Genomic DNA, 24,513 nt, shown 5'->3' with positions numbered 1-24,513 from the left:
TCCATGTCTTGCTTGTGGGCTTCCAATAAGCATCTGGTTGGCTCCTGTGGGAAGCAGGATGTTGGACTAAATAGGCCTTTAGGCAGACTCAGCAGGGCTCTCTTTTTATACTCCCGCTTTATCTAATAGCTCAAAGCAGCTGACATGAAACAAAACAGTGCAACCGCTTTGAAGGAAAGATATTGTAATACATATAGGAACACCTGTAATCATTCATCTTGTTTTTATTATTGCTTGTAAGCCGCTCTGAGCCCGGCCTTGGCTGGGGAGGGCGGGGTATAAATAAAAAATTATTATTATTATTATTATTATTATTATTATTATTATTATTATTATCTTAAATTAGACCTTTGCCCACCTGGTTTGGTACTGCTCTACAAGTGATGGGGCTCTTTAAGGTCTCAGGCAAGGGTCTACTTTAACTAAAGAGGATAGGGTGCATGTGCCCTAGCACTGTGATATGATGCTTCCCCAATAAAGATGCAGCCATCCTATTTCCTCCTGGCAGGGCAAGAGTGCAGCAACTTTTCCCTTCATGGGAGAGCCTACTAATAATTTAGCACTTAAGGATGCAGTCTTGAACTACCACGCTAAGTTCAAGATGTTGGTACTGGACCAGCTTGGGACCAGGATACTGAAAAGATTGCCTCACCCCTTATACACCCAATCGATCACTGCACTCTGCAGAAGAGGTCTCATATGGATGCCATCTTATCAGAAGGTCCGTTCCTTACAATACAGGAAACGGGCCTTTGTGTGGTAGCACCTAGCCTTTAACATTAGGCGCTGCCTCTGTTGTCTTTTCAGCACCTACTAAAGACCTTCCTCGTTCAGCAGCCACACTTCTAAACAGGGGGCGTTCAATAAGGCACTGTCTCACGTCAGTCCATAACACATCTTACCCAATGATGGACTGGCAGTCCAGGACTGCAAATAAGAGTCTCCTCCAAAGATCCCAAAGTATGGGCAAGATGATATAGGAAGTAACAATCCCGTTTCTCTGGATCTAACCAAATGTATTTACTGTACTTTCCCTAAATATCCATTCAAGTAATCAAAAATCAAGTTAAAACACATACCAGATAAGCCTTTACATCTGACAAGTGACTAGTGTATGTACAGAGGATGCAGTTACTAAAATTAACCCCAGCATCTTCTATAACTTCATTTGAAGTCTATTAAGTCCATTCTAAATTATACTGTAGGTATTTCACACAGTAAGTGGTCAACCTGTCTTGGGACATTCTAATTTCAGATTTACTCAGCCAATAAATTTAAATGTGTTACATTGTGTCCTCATTTCCCTAATGAAATTTTAACTTTTATTACAATATTTGACCGTTGCTGCACTGTGAACTGCTTTTCAAATTATGAAAAGAGACTAGAACTTTGACGGTTACTCTTTCATTACCGAATTAAAAATATATATAGTTCCCTATTATGCTGTTTGTCAGACTGCAGCTAAAAATATAGCCAATCTGAAGTAAAATCCATGAGGCACAGTACATTATGGAATGAAAATCTCACCTCCGGGCATTCCTACGTGCCTGCACAAATAGTAGCTTTTACCACAGATCCCAATGTACAAATTTATTTCATACAATTTTATTCTCACAACACTGCAGAGGCTGGTTAAACTGAGTGGTCACCTACTGAGATTCATGGTTGAGGAGGAATCTGAACTTGGGTCTCCCCGGTCATAGTTTAACATTCAATGCATAACTATCAGTGTTTTGAACAAAGGCAAATTTATAGGACTCCTCCAGGGCTTTCTTCTCTGACTCCATCTACATCTTGTTGTTGTTTAGTCGTTCAGTCGTGTCCGACTCTTCGTGACCCCATGGACCAGAGCACGCCAGGCACTCCTGTCTTCCACTGCCTCCTGCAGTTTGGTCAAACTCATGTTAGTAGCTTTGAGAACACTGTCCAACCATCTCGTCCGCTGTCGTCCCCTTCTCCTTGTGCCCTCAATCTTTCCCAACACTAGGGTCTTTTCCAGGGAGTCTTCTCTTCTCATGAGGTGGCCAAAGTATTGGAGCCTCAGCTTCAGGATCTGATTTCCTTAAGAATGGAGAGGTTTGATCTTCTTGCAATCCATGGGACTCTCAAGAGTCTCCTCCAGCACCATAATTCAAAAGCATCAATTCTTTGGCGATCAGCCTTCTTTATGGTCCAGCTCTCACTTCCACACATCACTACTGTGAAAACCATAGCTTTAACTATATGGACCTTTGTCAGCAAGGTGATGTCTCTCCTTTTTAAGATGATGTCTAAGTTTGTCATTGCTTTTCTCCCAAGAAGCAGGCATCTTTTAACTTTGTGACTGCTGTCACCAACATCTTAGTCACTGGTTAAGAAAAGGAGGGTGCATCCTTAAAATCACCCTCTTACTAAATATTATCATTAACAAGATCTGTGTGTAGGAGACGCAGATAGGAATAGTGTGGTAAAACCACAGTCATACAATCACGGCGGTACTACTATTGTGACATGATTCAATGAAGCAACTACCATCACTACTGCTGCAACGACTGGCTAGGCATGACAGAGCTGGCCTCCCAATGGCTGAAACTTAATGGCCTGGTTCGCGTGTCACTCTAAACCACAGTTAAACTCAACTATAGAAACTACCAGCATAAGTTTGACCAAACTGCGGGAGGCAGTGGAAGACAGGAGTGCCTGGCGTGCTCTGGTCCATGGGGTCACGAAGAGTCGGACAGAACTAAACGACTAAACAACAACAACAACATGGTTTAAAGGTGAACACATAGCATTCAACGATCTCTTTGACTGCTTTCAAATTATGCTCTTAATACCAGGTGTCTGCAAGACAGAGAAAGGCTAAATATGACACAGCTGTGCTGGCTGGCAAAAACATGTTGAGAGTCCGGCATAAAAGCCATGAGTGCAGCTGGAAGATTCTTCATCCCACTATGCAGGCCTGCGCACAGATTAGGAGAATGTATAATTGCAACCTTGTCTTCAGCACCAGGGGAGAGAGGTGGGCAGAATGTTCTCCTCAAGATGGAATGTTGGAGGCACCAATATTCATCAGCAAAGAAGAAATCTCTCTTCTGGTTCTATATTTCTCATGCTATTGTAGAATGCATTGAGATTTCAAGCTCATCTTGGCTCTTGGGAAGAAAGGAGCACTTTGCTCCCTTCTCCTACTTTCATTACCGGGACAACAAAATGAACCAAGACCATGAACAGATGGCTCAACCGACCGGCTCTGTTTGAAAGAATTCACAGGAAAAACATAAGATTGAATTTAAAAGCCCAAATGGGAAAATCCTGCCTCTGCTTCTCTAGGATTTTTGGAACACGTTACAAAAATCATTTAAAAATCCCCCAATACAAGCCACATTAATTTTTCAGCATGGGCTACAGGACGCCAAAGGACGATTAGACAAATTCATGTGGGATAAGGCTATCAGTGGCTGCTAGTCACAATGGCTAGGTTCTATCTCTGCTATTAGAAGCAGTATGTGTCTGAATATCAGTTGCTAGGAATCACAGATGGGGAGAAGGCTGTTGTGCTCAGGCCCCACTTTCTGACCTCCCATAAGGTTTGGCTATCTACCATTTTTTAGTAATACGCAGTCATACAACCTCCTTCAATTACTACCTCTTTCAGTTAATTTAAACACTTTGTTATTTCACTCCTAAAGCTTCTTCAAATTAGGCAAAAGTCAACTACAAGCTTATTTCCTGTTCAGATGAATCCAAGATGATGGAAAAGAAACGGATTAAATCAGTAACAACCACTGATGAGAGAATACTAGGAATTCTTATGAATACAAATAGCTTATGAAGGTTAATGAGGTTCATCGTGGGCTTAAAATAAGAGAATGAGTGTATTTTGTATGTACAGTGAGTCCTCCAATTTAAGGTCTAGGTAACTTTTGAAAGGTACATTAGTGCAAGCTAAATTACCTTTTTTATTGCCAATTGTAAAATATCTCTCTATTCTTCCCCCTCCCGCCAACAAGTATCACAAAGTTGCTTTGTATAGTTCAATAGAAGTTCATAGAATAAAGCAAAATTAGAAGCTCTCAAAAAGGCATCAATAGTTGTATTTGAAGAGAAAGAATACAACACTTAATTAAGTGCATGGTTCCCCCATGCCTGCCCTTTCTGTATAATTGCTGCACAGGGATTTTATTCCGGTTATTTTGAATCCATATGGTCTGGGAATTCATCCTGTTGGTTATCATTATTTAATATTATTACATTTTTATTCCGCCTTCCCATCTAGGGGCTGAGGGAAGCCTATCTCACAACAACCTTGTGAGGTAGAAGGCTTAAGAGATAAGGGGTGACCTTGGGCCAACATGCTTTATGGCTGAGCAGGTATTTGAATAGTGTCCCCCTGGTCTGACTTCAAACGTCTATCCACAACACTGCACTTGCTGTGGTTAATTTTAACTGACGTTTTAGAATTGGCAGTGATCCCCAAACAAGTAATTGTTAGTGTTAAAGCTGATAGGAGCAGTTATTTACTTGACAAGAGAATCATGGCTAAAGTCTGTAGCACCTGAACGTTTATAATTTTGCTGGAGTAGAAGGGAATTCAAATACACAGCTTGAAAGAGGGGTGGGAAGTATTCAGCTGTGGAGAATTTCAACCTGATGCCTCTGCTGTGCACACATTTTTGAAGCATTCACCTTCTAACTTTCATTCTTGAAGAATTCAAAAAATAAACGTTAGCTCTATCATAGGAAGCGGGTGTGGCGGAACAACCCATGAACTTTGCTTAGGAAAAGGTATTTCCAGAAACCTAACTCCCTTCGGAAATATTTATGGTATTATACTTTATAATAAAGTAATTCTGCCATGCCCTATATGGTCCATAGATGACATAATGGAACATCAGAGTGCCAGAAGACAATCCTTTGTTCTACGCTGGAAGCTCAGCTCAAGCCAATCCTAGCTTTTCACTGGCAAGGGGGCGGGGGGGCCCACCACTTTATGAAATATGTACTTTTCCATACTGCAGTATTTTTCCAGCTCATCTTAAATAGGAAAGTCTCCCCCACCCAACCTGTACAGAATAAACTATTCTAAGATTATGAAGGTGTTCCCACAAGAGAAAGGGGGTTCTGAAGCCATCTTGTCAACAGTTCCATCATTTACAGAACATAATGAGATTTCCCATGCTAACATCCATTTTAAAATATTAAACGTTTGCATTCGTAAAGCAATGTACGATTATGAACACTGGTGTGCAGTTGAGTTTTCAAAATTATCATACCACTCTTGAAAATAATTTCTGATTTCATTCTCCACAGCATGAGAAAATGAACAGAAATCCACCCCATTTGCTGACTGAGAACATAGGAAAGACTTTGGCTCAGAATAAGTGAGGGGCAAAATTTGTGGGAGCAAAGCAAACTGGATAGCTCAGTTGGTTAGAGCGTGGTGCTGTGATAACACCAAAGTTGCAAGTTCGCTCCCCGTATGGGACAGCTGTATGTTCCTGCATTACAGGGGGTTGGACTAGATGATCCTCAGGGTCCCTTCAACTCCACAATTCTATGATTCTAGAAAACAAAGGAAGGTTGATGGAAGGGAGAAATTATTTGGAAACCCTAAGAGGGCAGTGATGGAAACAGTGCAAGAGTCCTTTAAATCTATTAGCACCGTTGCCTGCACACCTCCTCTCAGAAGTGGAGATTCCCCCCCACACACAAACACACCTTTTGCATGCAGGCAGGCATATACACACGAAAATGCCAAAATGACTGACCCCAGCAGCTATTCCCAGTGTCTGCGAAAAATACACTTTATTGAATATACCTTTGTAACCTGCAATGCGCAGCAGTTTTTTTCAACCATTGCTATCAAGGAAGTCTTTGTTAATGGCACCTGCACAGGACATTGATCACATGGGTCACACTCTGTATAAACTTGTCCTTTGGAGGCAGGTTATGCTGCTCACATGTAAATGATAGAGTACTGTCAATCATCATTAGCAGCTGCCAGGAAGCTTCATGCAGATGATGGGCTGTGGTTGAATGCATGTCGGATGAAGGGTGGGGGGGGGTGTAAGATTCAGCCCACAGAATCCAGAGAATCTCGGTTTTAAATCTATTACACATCCTGTGTAATGACAAAACAATAATCAAAGGAAGCGCATCGCTCATGCACTTCAGAGGCAGATAGATGCTACTTCCCTCCCCTATCACCATAAGGCAACTTTGCTCTTCTGAAACAAGCCTGTCCAAAACCATCTGGAAAAAGCACAGACCCGTATTAGATTTGCAGCTGGAAGTAGTACTATAAAGAACAGATCTGATGGAATGCTGTTTTACTACTGTAGTTTTCAAGTTCACAGCCTTTTGCAGCTTAATGTCGCATCAAGAGGGAAATAATCCATTTCCTTTTCACCTCCTGCAGCTGCTGCCACCTCCCTTAGAGGGTAACAGCAGGAAGTAAAATGTGTATTATACGATTTGTTCTTGTGAGACAGACCTCTAAGCCTCTGGATTTTAAACATACAAAAAGCAGGCTCTTTTAACCTTGTTCTATCAATATGTATATTTTTTATTAAGCAGAACAGTTGGATTCCTGGAAACTGTTCGGCATCTAGGAAGTGATCTGCTGCAGAATTAAATTCTTAAAAAGCAAAGTTTGCTTCCCTTGCACATACTACTTTATTTGGCACTCTTGTTATATCCAAAGGTCACTATGGTAAAATAAGGGATATTATATTTTTTTAAAATGGAGAACAAAGTATTGTTGTTGTTTAGTCGTTTAGTTGTGTCCGACTCTTCGTGACCCCCTGGACCAGAGCACGCCAGGCACTTCTGTCTTCCACTGCCTCCTGCAGTTTGGTCAAACTCATGTTGGTAGCTTTGAGAACACTATCCAATCATCTTGTCCTCTGTCATCCCCTTCTCCTTGTGCCCTCAATCTTTCCCAACATTAGGGTCTTTTCCAGGGAGTCTTCTCTTCTCATGAGGTGGCCAAAGTATTGGAGCCTCAGCTTCACGATCTGTCCTTCCAGTGAGCACTCAGGGCTGATTTCCTTAAGAATGGATACGTTTGATCTTCTTGCTGTCCATGGGACTCTCAAGAGTCTCCTCCAGCACCATAATTCAAAAGCATCAATTCTTCGGCGATCAGCCTTCTTTATGGTCCAGCTCTCACTTCCATACATCACTACTGGGAAAAGTATAGCTTTAACTATACAGACCTTTGTTGGCAAGGTGATGTCTCTACAAAGTATTAGTATGATATTATACTCCATTTTAAGCATAGAAACATAGGACAGGTTCACCTGACCAGCTCTGTCAGCAGAAGTCATGTGCAATGACTTCGGGTTGTGCAATTCAGCTTTCCCTCCTTCTCCTCCCCAAATTGGCTTGGGGTGTTCAGGAGAACCCCAAAAACAACACACAGAGGGAGGAAAGTTGCGTGTCGAGACCCCGCAGCCACTCCCTCATTGGAAATAACTCACACAAGGACACGGATATTAGGTTTAAGTTATTGGGCAAATTTTGGCCACAACTTTATTGAAATTACAGAATGTGAGCGGTATTGGCTTAGGCATTGCTTGGACCTGACTCCTGCCCATTGTGCAGGAAGTCCAGTAAGGATAAGCCACCGGTAGGGGGAGCCCTGTCGATGCGAACCAACTCAAGCTCCCCCTGGTGTTCCCGTCGGGGTCGTGTCAAGGCCTTAGCCCCCCAGCCGGGCTTCAGACTAGATCAACACCCCCGGGTTCCTTTAACGGAATACCCTTAAGCATGGAGAGGCAGGTGATGGCCACACCTCACCTCCCCCACACAAGGTCAAACAATGCCTAACCGCAACCCTAACAAAGTTGTGACGATTGCTACGAGGTAGGCGAAAACCTAGTGGCCAGTGCCAATTTGCCAAGTGGAAAAATTCCTACCAGGCCCCTCGGACAACCAAGGCAACCAACCGAAGTCCATAGCAAGGCCATTGCCTAACCTGCAAAATAGGGAGGGAGGGTGATTGAGGAAGCGAGCCAAAGAGGAAGTCCTCTGGCTCGCTCCTCCGTTTAAACGGCCCCAGCCCGATTGGCTGGCCGGGCTCTGATGTGGCCAGGATCCCCCAGGCACGGTGGGGAGTGGGTGGCCACACGGTCCACCGCAACTCCTCCCCTCTGGGAAGTGGAGCGGATGAGGCATCAATCCATCTGGAAATCTGCAATGCTTGCACAAACAGAAGCAGCGTTGGGGAAACGTGACACTGCATTCCACCCACAGAAAGTTGCCTTATGCAGATCTGGACCGCTGGGTCCATCTAACTCAGTATTATCTACACAATGAACGGCAGGACCTCTCCAGGATTTCAGGCAGGGGACATTCCCAGCTACCCCTGGCAATCCCAATGGCTGAACCTGGGACCTGCTGCACGCAAACAAGTATCTCTCCCACTGAGTTACGAGGGGAAGCAGGAAAAGTATGACTCTGAAAAAATATTAAAGACCTATCAACCAGATTTACAACAAATAGCACTTTGCATCCAGAATGGATTCCTCCTTATTTTGCCATCTATTTCGTAAGTTCTTGTTCGAGTTAAAGTTGACAAAGGGAATGCTGAACTCTGGTTTGTCCTTAACATTCCTCGGAGCAAGCTGGCAGCTTCCAATACAATCCTGATTACATAATTATTACAAGAAATTAAAGATTACTTTCAGACGTGCTGCTATGGCAAATTAAATAGTGCTGCTCTAATGGCTGCCCATTTCTGCTATTCAGAGTTGATTAAAATGCATTCTGATCTTCAAAGAGTAACAGCTGTGCTCAAGGGTATTTTTAAAATCACAATGTAAAAAGAAAAAAAGAAAACTTAACTAGCTTTAGAGAAGGTCCACATCACCAGCAGTATTTTACCAAGTTTATGATCACAGAAAATATCATAGCATCAATGCACGGTACTTCATCTTGACTCATATACTTGTAAAATAAGCTACCAGGGGCAAATAATAAGAACAAAGAAAATGTCTCCTTCTGAGGCCCACACTTTGGAATTTGAAACGGATGGTTGAATTCAACTAACTTGTCCCGCTAGGAGCAGCCGGGTCAAAACCAATGGGGCTTCTCCCCCTCTTACCCCTGGGCTCTCTTCATGCACCCCAACTCCCCCAAATTGGCTCAGGGTGGTCAGAAGAGCCCCCAGACCGCAAAGCAGAAGGAGGAGGTGAAAGCATTCACCAAGCAAGCAGAAATTCTTGAAGTGATTTGAATGACCTCTGTATAAAATAATAACAGAGAAATAAGGAAAATTGGTACGATACGTTGTAAGAATGTATTAAAAAATATGAAAAGATGAAGGTAATAATCATATGTACATTCGATATTAGAAATTTTAAATGCACCAGGAATTGATGGGAAGTCTATCACACCTTAGTAAGAACGTTGAGCAAAAGAGACTGTATCAGATTGGATCAATTTTGATTTGTATATTTACATAAGATTACTTATAGAAGATCATTTTTGGTTTATATAAGTTTGTTTTTGTTATATATGAAACTTAATAAAGCATGGAAAACTAGAAAGAAAGAAAGAAAGAAAGAAAGAAAGAAAGAAAGAAAGAAAGAAATGCTTGCAGTGACAGAGCAATCTTGGGAATTTTTTATGTTTGACGTTCTATTATTGTTTTATATTTTCCTGGAAGCCATCCAGAGTGGCTGGGAAAACCTAGCCAGATGGACAAGGTATTAATAAATAATAATAATAATAATAATAATAATAATAATAATAATAATTGCTATTTCATAGCTGTTAACGTTTCCTTTTTTTTAAGAGAAATTCCCTTATTCCGAATAGGATTCCTCGCAAGAAAAGGGAAAAGCTATGCTATTTTGAATTCCTCCTGCTGATTTTAGATGTTCCATGGATCATGTCTAAAGTCAAAATCATGCTTAATCAAAACACATTGGGAATTGCCAAAGTCTTTTTTCCTGGTTGGATGCCTGAGCCAGAACACCCGCCCCTTATTTGTTTGTTTGTTTGTTTGTTTGCTTGCTCGCTTTACTGTATGAACAACAACAATGCCTATTTAGTAGCATTACTACAACAACTGGTGCTAACATTATGAAACTAGCACATGGCAGGTTTAGAAGAAAACTGGAAAAAAGATTCAGTAAATGCACAAGTCATTGATATCAGCTATCAGCTGGTGGCCGCCTCTCCTCCATTTCGCTTGGTTGATGGGTACAAGGTTGATGCCAAACGAAACATCAATTTAATTCGGAATCGGGTATCCAGCAAAGCTTAGTTAGACTGTGTGGCTGGACCAGCGTGTATCCAAATGGTTCCAACCAACAGAGATTCACTTTCTTTTACAGCAACTACAAAATGGGAGAATGATGTCCATGTGATTGATGGTGTGGTAAATCTGGGCTGTTTCCATGCACAGGAAGAGATGAGCTAAATCTGCTGACTACTGCGATACGTCTGTTCCTTTCACAAACAGAATCATTCTTATTTGGCATTATTAGGGGCTACTAGTTTGACTACAGAATTGGAAAGTGCAGTATAAGAGGTTCAGCTTTGTTTGTGTTGATGCAACGCAAGGCAATTTACGTCGCACACCAACATGTGGGGGGAGAAGTCAGAAGGGGGTGCTGTCAACTGCTAGCTCTTTAGGAAAATCAGAACTTCAGATTAGTTCTCACAAAGGGCAGATGAAGTTGCAAAACATACTGCAACCCTCCAGATGACATGTGAGATGTTCCTGGAGAAATAAGATGTGATGGAGAAGAGATCAAGCTTATCCTTCACCCAGACATTTTAGTTTTCATGCATAGGAATCCTTTCCTTTGTTAAGCCATGGGGTGAAATTCCATTATGTAAACTTTCACCTGCAGTTCATACACAGGCTTACATGCTATTTGTGTGGCCACACTTCAGCCACAAATTGCAACTCAAAAAGTAGTAGAACCTAAGCTTATCATTTAAAGAGATGTTTACCTCTATTTGTATTCCAAGCTGTGCTTTCTCTTTGTCCTTGCGCTCTATACATCGCTTCAACTCTTCTATCTCTGACATAACAGCACTGTGATTCAGCTGTGCTCTCAATTCCCAGATCTGCTTTTCCATCTCTTGTTTCTCTGGATCAGACCTCTCAACCACTGGAACAAACATGGCATGATTTAGCATAAGAAAAATTACAACAAACAAAAAAATGCACTCATACATAAAACACACATGGCTGCAGGAAAATCAGAAACAGCCAATTCCAGTTTCGATTAACCATAGTTTCACATATTGTCCAGACCCTGAACCGTGGTTAATCTTAACGATGTTTAGTGGAAACAAGTAAACCACAGCTTGTATGGTTCAGATGACACACCAAACTGAAGCTAAGCAAAAATAGAAGCAAAGACTTCAAAACTCCTCACTGTGGCCATGTCAAAATGAGGATGAAAGACTTCGAGCTCAGAGGAAGCTATGCTTGTTCTTGCAAGTCAAATCAGCCCATAAAACAAAGTTTATCGACCAGCAGTGTTGGTGGCTTTGACTATAGGATAAGATGATAGTTAGATAAACAGAAAGATAGATAGCTCGGTTACAGTAAATACCAAATTACTTTAAATTTCTTTTCAATTCTATGAGGAGACTGACATGGCAAGCACAGGCCTCCATAAATTATCTTACTGCCTCCAGTGCCTTGTGGATTACTCTTGGATGGGATGAAGATTAAGGCAGTTCACACCTTGACCAAAAAAGAAGTGGGATTCCATCGGGTTCTAGGCAGGCATTGCTTATAGACACTGGCAGCAGACCACAAAGATAAAACACAAAAATGTGTCATCTGACGAAGATGGAAGGGTGCCCTCAAATTTTGCTTTAAAAAAAGGAGTTGGGTTAAAAATGATCAAAAAAGTATTTTCTGTTCTTTATTTGTTTGAACACCTTCTGAATTTCCCTGCAGAAAATATTATGTGGAACAGCCTCAATTTGATAGTTCGTGAGAATTTTCATGCATCCCATACTGTTAGATAACTGCATCTTCTTCACCCTCCTGCTTTCCTTCAAGAATATTCAAATGAAATGCCCTTCCCAAATTCCATTACCTGGAAAAGGGTCCATTTCACTTATTCTGTATCCAAACAATACAGTATTGTGTATGTGTTTTCCATGACATTTTCTGAATGCCTATGAAGAATACTTTTTAAAAAAAATATACTTTGAATTCCTATTAATTATTCTTGGGTAAATTAGATTCATTGTCATGTCAGGAAGGTAAGCCATGCTCATGTTTCCTCTGACAGAGTGAGAGCAGTGCCAAGTAACAGAAATATCCACGTTTCAAGAAGGAAAGTCTGACACTGGACCTTGGCTAGAAGCATCTCCATTCATACAGTGGAAAGGATATACGAGGGATATTGAGGCTTGAGGATGCAACTGCTATTTGTAGCCGTTTTAAGCATACCAGCAGGGCACATTTAGAGATCAACCTGTATTGATTTGTTCTGCATCACATGGGACCAAAGCTGAGCTCTACTGAGCACAGCTGATTTGCAACCTCCATTTACTGCCACACAGTGCTCCCCTACTAGCCCTTTGAAAATGAATGGCTAGTACACAACAGTAGTTTTCGGTGGATTGCTTCCAGATCCTACTGATGCAATTACTTCTAGTGAATGCTCCAGATCTAGCTCCTAATATTTTTTACACACTACTGCCTGCCTCTGCTATCTCTGTGCAACTTCTACCAATGCTCGTTACGATAGCAGGGACCTACAGCTCAGACAAGACAAGCCCAAATTCCAATTCATAATCCTTCAGCAGCCTGTAAGAAATCAGATCCTAGCTGGTTGCCAGTCTACCTAACAAAAAAAAAATGTATTAGCAAGACTTTTGCTAAATCAAGAATTTAAGATATGAAATATGAACTGCCTAGTGTTTGCTAAATTGCAGCTTCGATAATGGCTCACATTTAATTTACACAACTGCTTTCACATAAATCTCTGAATTAACTTTTGTCTTTTTCGGTCACGATGAGGAAGAGGTTCAATGTGCTGAGATTGTGAGCAACAGACATTGAGACATATGCTTTTGTTCACAACTTGATTTTGCCCACAGTTCTCCATTATTTCCAGCTTTCAGTAAACCAAGACTTGCCATTTCAAGCGCTGAGTCTTCCTCAAGGTATAGTTACTATAAGGTCTTATTTTTCTGTCCTGAATAGTAATGGGAAAGAGAGTGTTACCTCTTTGCCTCCTCCCGTCATCCTTTTGCTCAGCTGGATGGCTCTGGCGATGCATGGCAACCTGAGATATTTGATGGTGAAGATTCAGTCGTTCCTCTTCTGCTCTAAGGAGTTGGGAACGAAGATCCTCAATCTAACACACACACACACACATATACACAGACAAGTGCCAGCTTTTTTAACAAACCAGAAACCAATTTCAATAAAATGTGGAGGCATATTTTCACTGACATTATCAATTCTTTAAAAGATCCTAAAGCAAAATGTGATCATAACCCATTACCCATACACTATACTTAGCAATGAGCCAAGCATGAGATTTCTCTGTTTTAAATGGAAGCTTCAGATTCAAAAGGATATCTCCACCTGGCTCCCTCTTTATCAAACTGCCTTGGTCTTCGGCTTTTTCAGTTTGGGGAGTTGTTTAAGTTATGCCTCTTCACACAGGCCCCTGGGTCCTCATGCTGTTGTTGAAAGGAGGCCGCTGGGATAGCTGATCTTATCGGTCACTATACTGCTTTGCCAGTGAGTATTATCTCACTGCTGATACACTGATGTGCTGTTTTAGAAGATTTAAGCAGCCTTGGTTCTTTTATTAGTTTTAATTGTTTTATATTTTATTTTGTCTTTTGTAAACTGCTTTCCCATTCTTAAAGAAACGTTGTTATCTAAATGAATTAATAATAGGAAAAATAAGGCAAGGGACCTCTCGACATGCAATCAGAAACCCTGCCTACTCAAAAGGTTCCCAAGCACACACAGGTTCCTTCACAGGTTATGCATGTATGGAATGGGGGTAACAATCCCAAATTGCCCTCTGAGGGCATTTTGCGTAATTTTGTGCACTGCAACAAAAAGATGGGGCAAAACTGGGCTGTTACAAAACCAAGGACACCAACCGAGCCTCAGTGAAACACAAAGAGGTTTGTTTGACTAGCTGGTTTTGCTTCTGAATAAATTATACAGCTAGAAGCCAGCAGAGAGATTAGCCACTTCAAGCCAATTTGTTTTCGCAAAGTTATAATTTGCTTGTGCAAAAGTAAAACAAGGTAAAGCAGTTCTAGGACGGAGGGTGGGGTGCTGCTGGTGGAGGAATCCAATTGCTCTTTTCACTATCTTTAGTAAATTACTTCCTCTGCTCTTTCAAAATATATTGAAATATGCCCAATAATTTATACTATCACAACATTAAACCCTTAAACCCAAAGAAAGTAAACCATAAATATAACGTGTAATCTATTTCATCATATCCATAGGTATACAGCTGTGAATGCGTAAGTGAGAATTTATTTTTAACCAAACTAAAAAAACAGCTATGGAGCGTCTTATTTGGCATGACAGAGTCTGGAGAACTAATTTTCTAGAGTTTGGATTTGATATCCCGCTTTATCACTACCCGAAGGAGTCTCAAAGCGGCTAACATTCTCCTTTCCCTTCCTCCCTCACAACAAACACTCTGTGAGGTGAGTGGGGCTGAGAGACTTCAAAGAAGTGTGGCTAGCCCAAGGTCACCCAGCAGCTGCATGTGGAGGAGCCAAGACGCGAACCCGGTTCCCCAGATTATGAGTCCACCGCTCTTAACCACTACACCACACTGGCTCTCAATTAGAACAGAGTAAGATCCAAATGCAGAGCAATCCCTGAAAGCAAGCACTAGGCACATTCCAGCTGTGGCAAACTACAGTATAAGGTAAGTCCTTCAAGCTGCTGATGCTATCATGTAGCTTGTTGTCCCCTCCTGCTTTCATACAACATATTCAAATGCTAGCTTCCCCTACCCACCCAGTGTGGTGCAGTGGACAGAGTGCTTAACTTGGGCCCAGCAGACCTGGTTCAGATCCCCCAAATAGCTATAAAGCCAAACAAACACACATGCTAAGTGTTCTTTCACTAAAGTGAGCAGGATACAAAAGGCAAAACATTATATTAATATGCCATGCCACAAGATAAGCAAGCCAATCAGCTTCTGCTACATTTCTTAAGCTGACTTTGGCAAAACAGCTTCATGTTGCTCTCATTTGCGTGTTGCGCTAAGTCAAACCATGGTTTAGCACAAATGAGCAAATGCTGGACTCCTTTGCTGCTGCACTAAGCAAAACCACAGCTTGGCTTAGCACGTCGTTTTAACCCAGAGTAGCAGTTCTGCTCTATGCAGACAAATCATGAGCTGAAACCAAGACTTGCCTTTGGTTTACGGCTCATAGTTTCTCCAGGGAGGGCTAGACCAGGAGCCTGAGTCTGGACAACATGCTAAGGCAAACCACAGTTTACCACAGCAGCACAATGACTGGACTGGAGCAAAGCACCATCTCCTCTCCGGAGGCCTACACATCTGCACTAAGCTTAGCGCCATGTGAGAACCAGATTAATAAACTATCATTCTGTAATAGAGCTTGGTATGCACTTTTGTGACTGGTTTCTTATCATACTTATTTCTAACTTCCTACCGCACTATTTGATAGAAAGTTTTAAGAGCACTGCCTACTGTGAACGGAGACAGGTTTTTACACAGGAAAGTGGTTACCTGGTGGAGAAGAACCTCTCTGCTGTTTTCCGACTGATCCAGTTTCCTCCGGGACTGCTCCAAATCTTGTTCAAGCTTATTCGGATTAGAAAGAGTGACAAAAAAATCATTCCACTGCTAGTAATGTCATGAATTATTTAGCTACAATATTTAATATACCCAGAAGTCTGCTGAACGCTCATTTCCTATGCAACACTTTGCTAAGCTCGCCAAATGCCTATTATCCCAATGGTTCCTTAGATCAAACGATCTGTTTACAAATACATGCATTTCTTCCTCTCCTAAAAACTACATTATGTAACTGAGTTGCACGTGTTATCTCCCTCATACTCTAGATGGGCTCCCCTTTCAAGGTAGCAAAACAGAGCACTTTGAAAGGTTGTTTGACTCATAATAACCAGAAATCCCAGATTGAGAAGGAAAAAAAGTAAAAACCCAAAGGCACATTAAAAAAAAAGAAACACCCAGAATTTCAAGCCAGAATGAAGAATGGGTATTGCAGATGTCTGTGATTAACTCAAAACTGAACGCAAGTTCTTGAAAGAACAACAAATACCCTCTTAGTTATAGTTATATTAGCCCTTGAAAAGGTTTGGAAAGTGAAGCTGCTGCGAAATGCAGCAGCCAGAATAATTTCTGGTACTTGGCTTTCCTGACCACACCACTCAGTTTGAGTCCAGGCCTAACTCAAAATCCTGGTTATTACATATAAAGCTCCAAACATCCTAGGACCAGGATATTTCAAGGACCTTCTCCTCCTGTGTTAACTTGCATGACAGTAGCAGTTGGCAGCATAATAGGGGCAGTGTGGTCCTGCTTCCCAGTGCTGAGTGGGGTTGCCTTCTACCGAGAGGGGAAAGGGGTGGGGAGCTTGGTGCAGTGCAGGCGTGATGCAACAAATCCGGTTCCTATTTCTATAATGCTAATTCTAAGGTATTTCTATAATGATTACTATTTTGAATTCCTAAGCAGTGTGAATCAAATGTGTTTTACGCACACACAGGAACACAGAATAAGAAAGGCCATCATACAAACAGAAAACTACCTTATAAGGCCTGCTAAAATAGAGACGTCTTAGTCAAGTGCCCGAAATTAAGCAGGGAGAGGACCTGACTATTCTCAGCCAAAAGGGAGGGCCACAGGATTGGGTCCCCAATGCTGAATGCAAGGCCTCTGGAAGTTATGAGCCAGTTACCCCGCCAAGTTCCACACAAGTTCGGAACGGGGAAGCCAGATGAACAATGCCACCCAGCGTGCACCACTGCGCCACCAGCTACTGCTGCCTAATAATAATTCAGAGAATAATAATTCAGAAGAAAAGTGTGTTTGGCAAGGACCCAATAGAGGATCTTTTGAGTGGTGGCTCCCCAGTTGTGAAAATCCCTCTGAAGGGAGGTTAGGTCAGCAGGTGGGGAAGGCATTTTTATTTCACCAAGCTTTTGCCACATTTTAATTCTCGCTTTTCTATTGCATTTGTTTTATTGGTTTCTTCTCCTACCCCCTAGTTTTAATAGCAGTGAGTGTTTTAACTGTTGTTAAGGGCCAAATTTATCTGCGTGGGCCTCAACAAGTATGATGCCTTCCTGTTTTTACAGGCTTAAGTATTCTTGATGTAGGTCACCTTGGAAGGAGCAGTACAATCTGGGCATGTGCTGCTGAAAATAAGCTGGACATCTTACTATGAAAGGCACAGAGTTTGATGCTGATACCTGCTATTATATGTTAAAGCAAACATACTTCATATTTTTAAAGCATGGGTGCAAAAGTCATTGCATCAATTGCAACATGAAGATACTACACCATCAACATTAAAAAACACACAACTTACTTTGTTTTTTTCAGCCTCCATTTTCAGTGCTTTATTCTTCAAGACAGTTTCCACTTCATTAGCTTTAGCATCTTGTTGTTTTAAAGCCTTGAAGGAAGAAAATGGGAATTTGTTTCTTTTTTGCAAAACCATCAAAGCCTTAATTTATAAAATATGCTGACATTTGTATTATTTACACATGCACAAACACAGCAGAACACACTGGTGTGTGAGATTATATCGTGCAAAGCTATAAATAGATGTATCGAATGCATAGTGTCCACAACTAAGCTTGTTACCTTGCAATCCATTAGCTTCCATACCCCAATAAGCAAGCTGAGCCTCAGCCTGCCTCAGCTCTCCCTTCAAGACACAGAATGTTTAACCCTTTCCCAAGCTGGATGTATGTTCAAAATCATAAACTCCCACACCTATTTTAACTCTCAAAAGATATATAAGATCCCCTATCTTTTACCTCTTGGGGAGAAAAACAGTGGGGTGTGTGGAGAAAGAAATTTTCAGTATACAGATAGCTAGGATGGAAAGGGTTAAACAGCCCTCTTCTGCCACTCAGTCGGAAGTCACCCATCAGGTGGCACTGTGGTCTAAACCAATAAGCCTCTTTGGCTTGCCGATCAGAAGGTCCGCAGCGTGCGGTGTGAATCCTTCCAGTGGGTTGAGCTCCCATTGCTCTGTTCCAGCTCCTGCTAACCAAGCAGTTCGAAAGCACACCAGTGCAAGTAGATAAATAGGTACTGCTGCAGCAGGAAGGTAAATGGCATTTCCGTGGGCTCTAGCACTTGTCATGGTGTCCCGTTGCGCCAGAAGCGGTTTAGTCATGCTGGCCACATAACCCAGAAATCTGTCTGCGGACAAACGCCTGCTCCCTTGGCCTGAAGTGAGATGAATGCCACACCCCATAGTTGCCTTTGACTAGACTTAACCATCCAGGGGTCCTTTACCGTTACCTTATCTGACAAAAGCATTGCACTTCCACTTGATATGTCTACCCAGCATTGCTGGAAGTGATAAGTAATGGGGCCATCAGGCAGGAGGCAGGCTGTTTAATTGCAGACAAATCTAGGAAGTCCCCTTGTCAGCATGGCTATGTGTACAACAGGGTAGGGCAATCTCATTGGCTCCAGCCCAAGAAGCCCAACTTAAGCCTATCGGAAGAACATTTCAGAATAGTAAACCAATAACTGGGCTCCTTGCATGATTCTTAAGCAGCACAGGTGAACACCAAAATGTAGTAGAATAAAGGGTTCAAAGTAACCCAGGTTTAACTAGATTTAAACAGTTTAAAACAGGAAAGTAGCAGTTATGGGGAAGTTTAGGCCCTCCAAGTACTATCGCTAGGTAGAGAAGACAATTCTGGCAATGTAGGCAAATAATCTTTACTTGGTCTAAGGCAGTTTCCTGGTGAATTTACCTCACAGAGGAATGTATGCAGCTTGGAGATGCCTTGCATACTGGCTCCACAATGTCAGCTATACTAGCGAAGAAAAACTAGAAGCAATAAGTAACCGCAGAAGATTTCGCTAACACAGAATAGGAATTAGGCATCTTATCATTAAGACATCTTAACTCAGTCTTGGAAATCAATATGCCAACCTCAGCTTATCAAAGCAGCACTGAAGGATATTTAGGCCATTAAGCAGCAATAACATGAAATAAAAAAGCAATCTCTCACCCCACTGGTATTTCAAATAAGCCATTCCATTTTATTTTCCAGGTACAGTAAAAATAAATAGTCCATAACTGTATTGGTTTTACGAAAAGCAGGTATATGACTAAACAGCACATACACACACACGAAAGGAAATTTTCAGAACCAAGGAAAATGCAGAGTCTCTCACATACCATGCCTGCAAGTAAATCAAACCTATTTTGCCTAGACTGCTCTGCCAGTAGCATACTCGCATCAGTCAATTGTGACCTAACAGAAATAAAGAACAGACTATGGTTGAAGATCCTAGCTCGATCCCAACTTAATGATCATAGGTTTTCAGTTTGGATTTAACAGGAAACAATCATTGATTGGATTTCCTGGGTTAACTGCAGTGTGCGGAGAAGGGAGGAAAACATTGGAAACCACCTTATATCGAGTCAGACCCCTGGTCCATCTAGCTCTCTCCAAGGTTTCACACAGGAAACCATTACCAATCCTGCCTGGAGATATTGGGGATTGAACCAAATACTTTTTGCCTGCAAAACAGATTCTCCACCACTGAGCTACGAGGGCTGGCAGGAGCATATGTCAGAGTCTGCGGGCACAAAGCTTGCACAGGTCCCAGAGATCTAACCCAAGATCTGTACGTCCAAACCAGGCCACTGCCTAGCCTTGCCTATTCAGAAGTTCCCAAAGCTGAATAACCAAGGGAGCATGCTGCCAGCCTCCTACTGGACCAAGGGGGTGTTCCAAAGACCCACACAACTGGTTCTGCATGATCAGAAGGAGGGGCTTTGGATTTGTGTTTCTCAAAACAGCAGACACCCGCCATACACAGCAAGCTGCTTCTGAAACCAAGGAGACTTTCAAAAGCAGTCTGTGATAGAAAACCCTACCAGGCGTGCTCAAGCTTGTGGGAATGCCTAAAGTGAGACTTTGGATCCCAGCCCATATTTACCAAGGAGGGGAATCACCCCATTGTTCAGGCTTCTATTTAATTTCTTAAAAGTGATCATCTGGATAGAGGAAAACAGTCCTTTATGTTGTAAAGAGCATAACACTTAAAACTTATTTAGGAAAAAAACACACACCCAATGTTAATGAGAGACACTTTCCCCCAAAGAGCCAACTATCTAAGTAAACTACGATAATGCTGTGGAGTGACAAATCGAGTTCAGATAAGAGCTACAGCAATTACAAAGTCAGTGTCATACGGTGTCAAGAGCAATTGTGTTTGCTGCTATATTTCTCTAATTAAAAGTTATGGAAGAATAAATAAGAAGGTGCGTACTACAGGCACAGTAATTGTTAAATAGGGTTATCCTCAAGACATGCATGTAATAAGATGCTTTTCTTCTCCCAAGCCTGGGAAATTGCAGACCCATCAGCCAAACATGAATCACAAGTAAATTGATGGATGGTGCTATTAAAGCCAGGGATGCCAAATCTACAGAAGAAGGAGAAAGAGAATCCTTCCCAAGGAAGAATAAGCACCATTTCTGCAGCAGGAAGACTCGCCTCACCAACCATTTTCGGGAGTGCAATTTAGCTGTTATTCAACACGTTGACTCTTAAAAACACTTCTGACCGCATCAAAGGTCCATGAGAAGGAAGATCCTTTTACAGAGGACCAAGCAGCAGCATTCTGTCAAGCTATAGCAGAAGGAAAGGTAGGGCTGCAGGACCATTCCATCAGCTAGCCTGGAGGACCAGCCCCATTTAGCTCCTTCCTCCATCAACTGCCACCTGGCAGAGGGAGAGGGGAAAAGCAGGACCACTCCATCAGCCCTGCTGAGGTCAGCTCTTCTTGACTCCTCCTTCCCTCCATTCCAGCTGATCAATATAAGAACTGACATGTGTGACTTCAGGAAGCAACCCTTAGATTGTAAACTTGTGGGCAGGGACTGTCTTGTTTCCATTGATCTTATGTAAGTTCCTGCGGGGGGTGGGGGGTGGGCTTACTTAAAACATTTAAGTTGTGCAGGCTGGTTAGGAGCATCCTCAGAAACACCACCATCCCTGGGCCCGGCTGGCAAGTTTTTTCAATGATCCGCCCACCCAGCACAACTCTTCTCCTTGATAAAAATCACTCAGCACTGACAAGAGGCAAAAAGCCAGGTGTCTACAGGCCCCACTGCTTACCACCTGACAAGTTCATGGAAGGGACAGGGTACTTCCATGGCCCAGGAGACACTGAGAGGGAACAGATGCTATGCAGTACAGCACCAGAAGCATCCTTTTCTCCTCCACCACTGGAGGAGGTCAAGGCTCCTGCTGCATTAAGAAGGGTTGTGCCACGTCCAGGGCTAGGCAGGGCCAGAAATGATGGCTATGGGCACTGAACATATCCATCATCCATTTGTCTGTCTAGCACTACATTATCACACTTTAATCCATCTCTGGATTATATTTGTGCAGTGCATCCCTTTGTGGGTGGGATCTTTTTAACGCATTTCTCCTTCCTCTTGGTTTTAACGTGTCTATGTGGGGCTTATTGTCTATTTGTTTGGTTGGAAGTCTAGGCAAGATGAAGTGACTGACAAATTAAAGGAAAGAATAAATAAATACAATGTCTGAAGCACAGCCCATTTTGGCCCTTAGGACCAGCTGTAGGGGACTGAGGACTTCTCTCCAATGAGACTAGAAGAGCAATGCAAGAAGATCTGAAGAATGGACAGGGGGACAAGCCGGTTGCAGTCCTGAACTAGGGAATGCCTCTTAGATTAGGGGTGGTGAACAGGGGTCCCTTCAGCTGTTGCCAAACTGCAATTTGCATCGTTGCTGACCATTGGGACATGCTGGCTGATGCTGAAGTCCATCAAAATTTGGAGGACAACAGATTCACCACTACTGTCTTAGGGGATGCAGACAGTGTGTTGTGGGAAGGTGATCTTCAGCTCACTCTTTATTTTCACCATAGCTACTGTTGGCCAATCAGGGAACCAGTTGGGGACAAAATGCTGGACTAGTTAGACCCTTTGCCTGAGCACAGAATACACAGTTCCTCATTATGTTCACTTCCTCAAGAAATGACCCCAACACCCAGGAGCTCAGTTGCTCCCCCCTCCACACACCTCCCCTAATGCCTCTCTTTAGGCATTAGTTCAAGAAAAACATAAAAATGTCAAAAGTCCAAGTCACAAAATTGGGGGGGTGGGAAGAGAAATTGGAAAACATTTTAGAGTGCCCTTACAACAATTAGCACTCCGGAATGCAACATGCATAAAGAAATCACACGTTTAACTGCAGACCGGACCGTAGGGGGTATAAATAAAATGCGCACCTCTATGCCATCACTACTAAAAAGAGAAAAGAAATTCAGCACATTTCAACAAGGTTTGAAACTGAAATGGGATTTGCTCAGCCCCCTTGCTCTTCACGGATGGCAAAACACTGGCTCCTAGTGGCCACAAAGATTCTGCAGGCTTTCTTTTTCTCAAAATGCATTGGCGTCGTAAAGATTTGAAAGCAACTGAAAAGATAAATAAATTCTCAGAAAACAAATTTAATCCCATATGGCAGGAAATCAATTCTTACCCTAAATACATAGTTGCATCGACTAGCTGTTAGTTAGTTAGCTAGTTAGTTAGTTAGTTAGTTAGTTAGTTAGTTAGTTAGCTAGCTAGCTAGTTAGTTAGTTAGTTAGCTAGCTAGCTAGCTTCTGTATGTCGAAAGAGACAATGGAGTGCGCCTCTGAGGGTGAAGTCAAACCGCTGTGTTAGCATAACCAAAGTTACCTCCCTGGGGTGCAAGCCAGGCAAACCACTCTTTATTATACAGTGGCATCCCTTGGCTTTGAGTGTTGGTCAAATTTCTTTTATTTGACCAAAGCCTCATGATAAGCACAGTTCTGGGAAAGTGGTAAGAACATAACGCAAGCCCTGGTTCATCAGCTCTGCAACCTTGCAACAGAGGCAAATGACAGCCAGGAGTAGGAAGCTGGGCCAGGGGGCTGCAGTGGTTGGCAGTGGACCCCTGCTATTGTTCTTTTAAAAAAAATGCATACAGAGATTTGGAAACAACAGCATAGGCAACTCCCAGTTTACACAGAGGTTACATTCCAAGGCATCGCGTTCATCAGTGAAATTGCATATAATTGAAACACGATTGGCAAAGCCTGAACACACCAGAATCGCTCCCTCCAAACCTCCTTGCTCAAACTCAATAACTCTCCACATGCCTCAGAAGTCGGTGCAAATTGTAAATTGCATTTACAAAGGTTCATGGGATAGCCAGACACTGTTTTCACATTTTCTTTTTTGCCCTCTCTGGGTTCTTTTAGGGCCACACCTGCCATTTTTAAAGTCACTTTGGGGTTCGGTGCAATGCGCACTTGCGCGGTTGCAAATCAATTGGCTATTGCCGGTACCAAATGATGCACATAGCTCCTGAAAAAGTGACAAACACCTGGAAAAAATAAATAAATTGCTAGCCCATTTGAGAATTTACTGTGCAGAACTCAAACACCTTCATTTCCTCTCCACTCTAATGGATCACAACCTTTTACCACCATTCCGTGAAATTTAAAGACAGAGAGAGAATTCAAAACTCTTTGACCCAAGAAGAGCACATGAATCTTTACCCAAATTAAAATGTATGCTACTTTCTCTCTTTTTCTTCTTTAATGTGACCTCCGAAAGGAGAGTCACTCTTTCAGAACAGAAAGTGTCAATCTAAATTAATCCTCACCGGCTTATACTGCACTGTATAATCTGCAATTGCCTTTTTTTAAAAAAGCACATAGGTCACCACATGTATTAAGGCAACCAAATATGAAATTAAACTTTTCATAGACTCTGTGAGACACCAGAGTAAAGTCAGTCAGAGATGACTATCCAAATAATCGCCCAAGCACTTAAATTAAATCTAAAATTACAAAGTACGCATTTTATCTCCCCGAGGTTTTCAAGTGTTAGGGTGGAGTAATTTCTCTACCACTTTTGCAGGCATTTCACACACTCTTTTCTAAGAGAGGGCCAAAAGGGCCTTAATTTGCCTTTTCAAAAAGCGAACAATAGCTCAGTTTGTCTCCACAGCACAAACTCTTGTACTCTGCCAGATGCATTTTGCTTCAAGCAAAGCTGATTATATAGCACGAGGAAACCGGCTATTCATTACATCATATTTAGGCTTCAAGAGAGCAGTATTCACAAGGTGGTTGTTAACAGCGTTTTTAACAGTTTAAATCTTAGGTGTAACTGAAGATGTTTAAAAAGAAACACAAAAAAACCCCAAAGCCTGCTCAGAACCAAAAAAACGCTCTAAATACTCGCTGCCTCAGGGAAGAGAACCCCTTTCATGTATGGCTGTCTGAC

General features: G+C 42.1%; 1 protein-coding gene across 5 annotated transcripts in view; it reads right to left on the bottom strand.

Annotated features, from left to right (window-relative positions):
- CEP128 (centrosomal protein 128) overlaps positions 1-24,513 on the bottom strand; it is a 186,678-nt gene that overhangs the window by 137,751 nt on the left and 24,414 nt on the right. For all 5 annotated transcript variants that reach the window (XM_053377864.1, XM_053377872.1, XM_053377836.1 and 2 more), the window contains exons 9-12: positions 17,548-17,634; positions 15,720-15,794; positions 13,196-13,328; positions 10,951-11,111 (exon numbers count right to left, since the gene is read on the bottom strand). In XM_053377864.1, the coding sequence (XP_053233839.1) occupies positions 10,951-11,111; positions 13,196-13,328; positions 15,720-15,794; positions 17,548-17,634 (456 nt within the window). The remainder of the gene's footprint in view (positions 1-10,950; positions 11,112-13,195; positions 13,329-15,719; positions 15,795-17,547; positions 17,635-24,513) is intronic.

The sequence above is a fragment of the Podarcis raffonei genome, chromosome 1 (assembly GCF_027172205.1).
Source record: "Podarcis raffonei isolate rPodRaf1 chromosome 1, rPodRaf1.pri, whole genome shotgun sequence".
In the NCBI taxonomy this organism is placed as follows: Eukaryota; Metazoa; Chordata; class Lepidosauria; order Squamata; family Lacertidae; genus Podarcis; species Podarcis raffonei.
The sequence above is the reverse complement of the archived record's forward strand: the minus strand, read 5'-3'. Positions and strand labels throughout refer to the sequence as shown.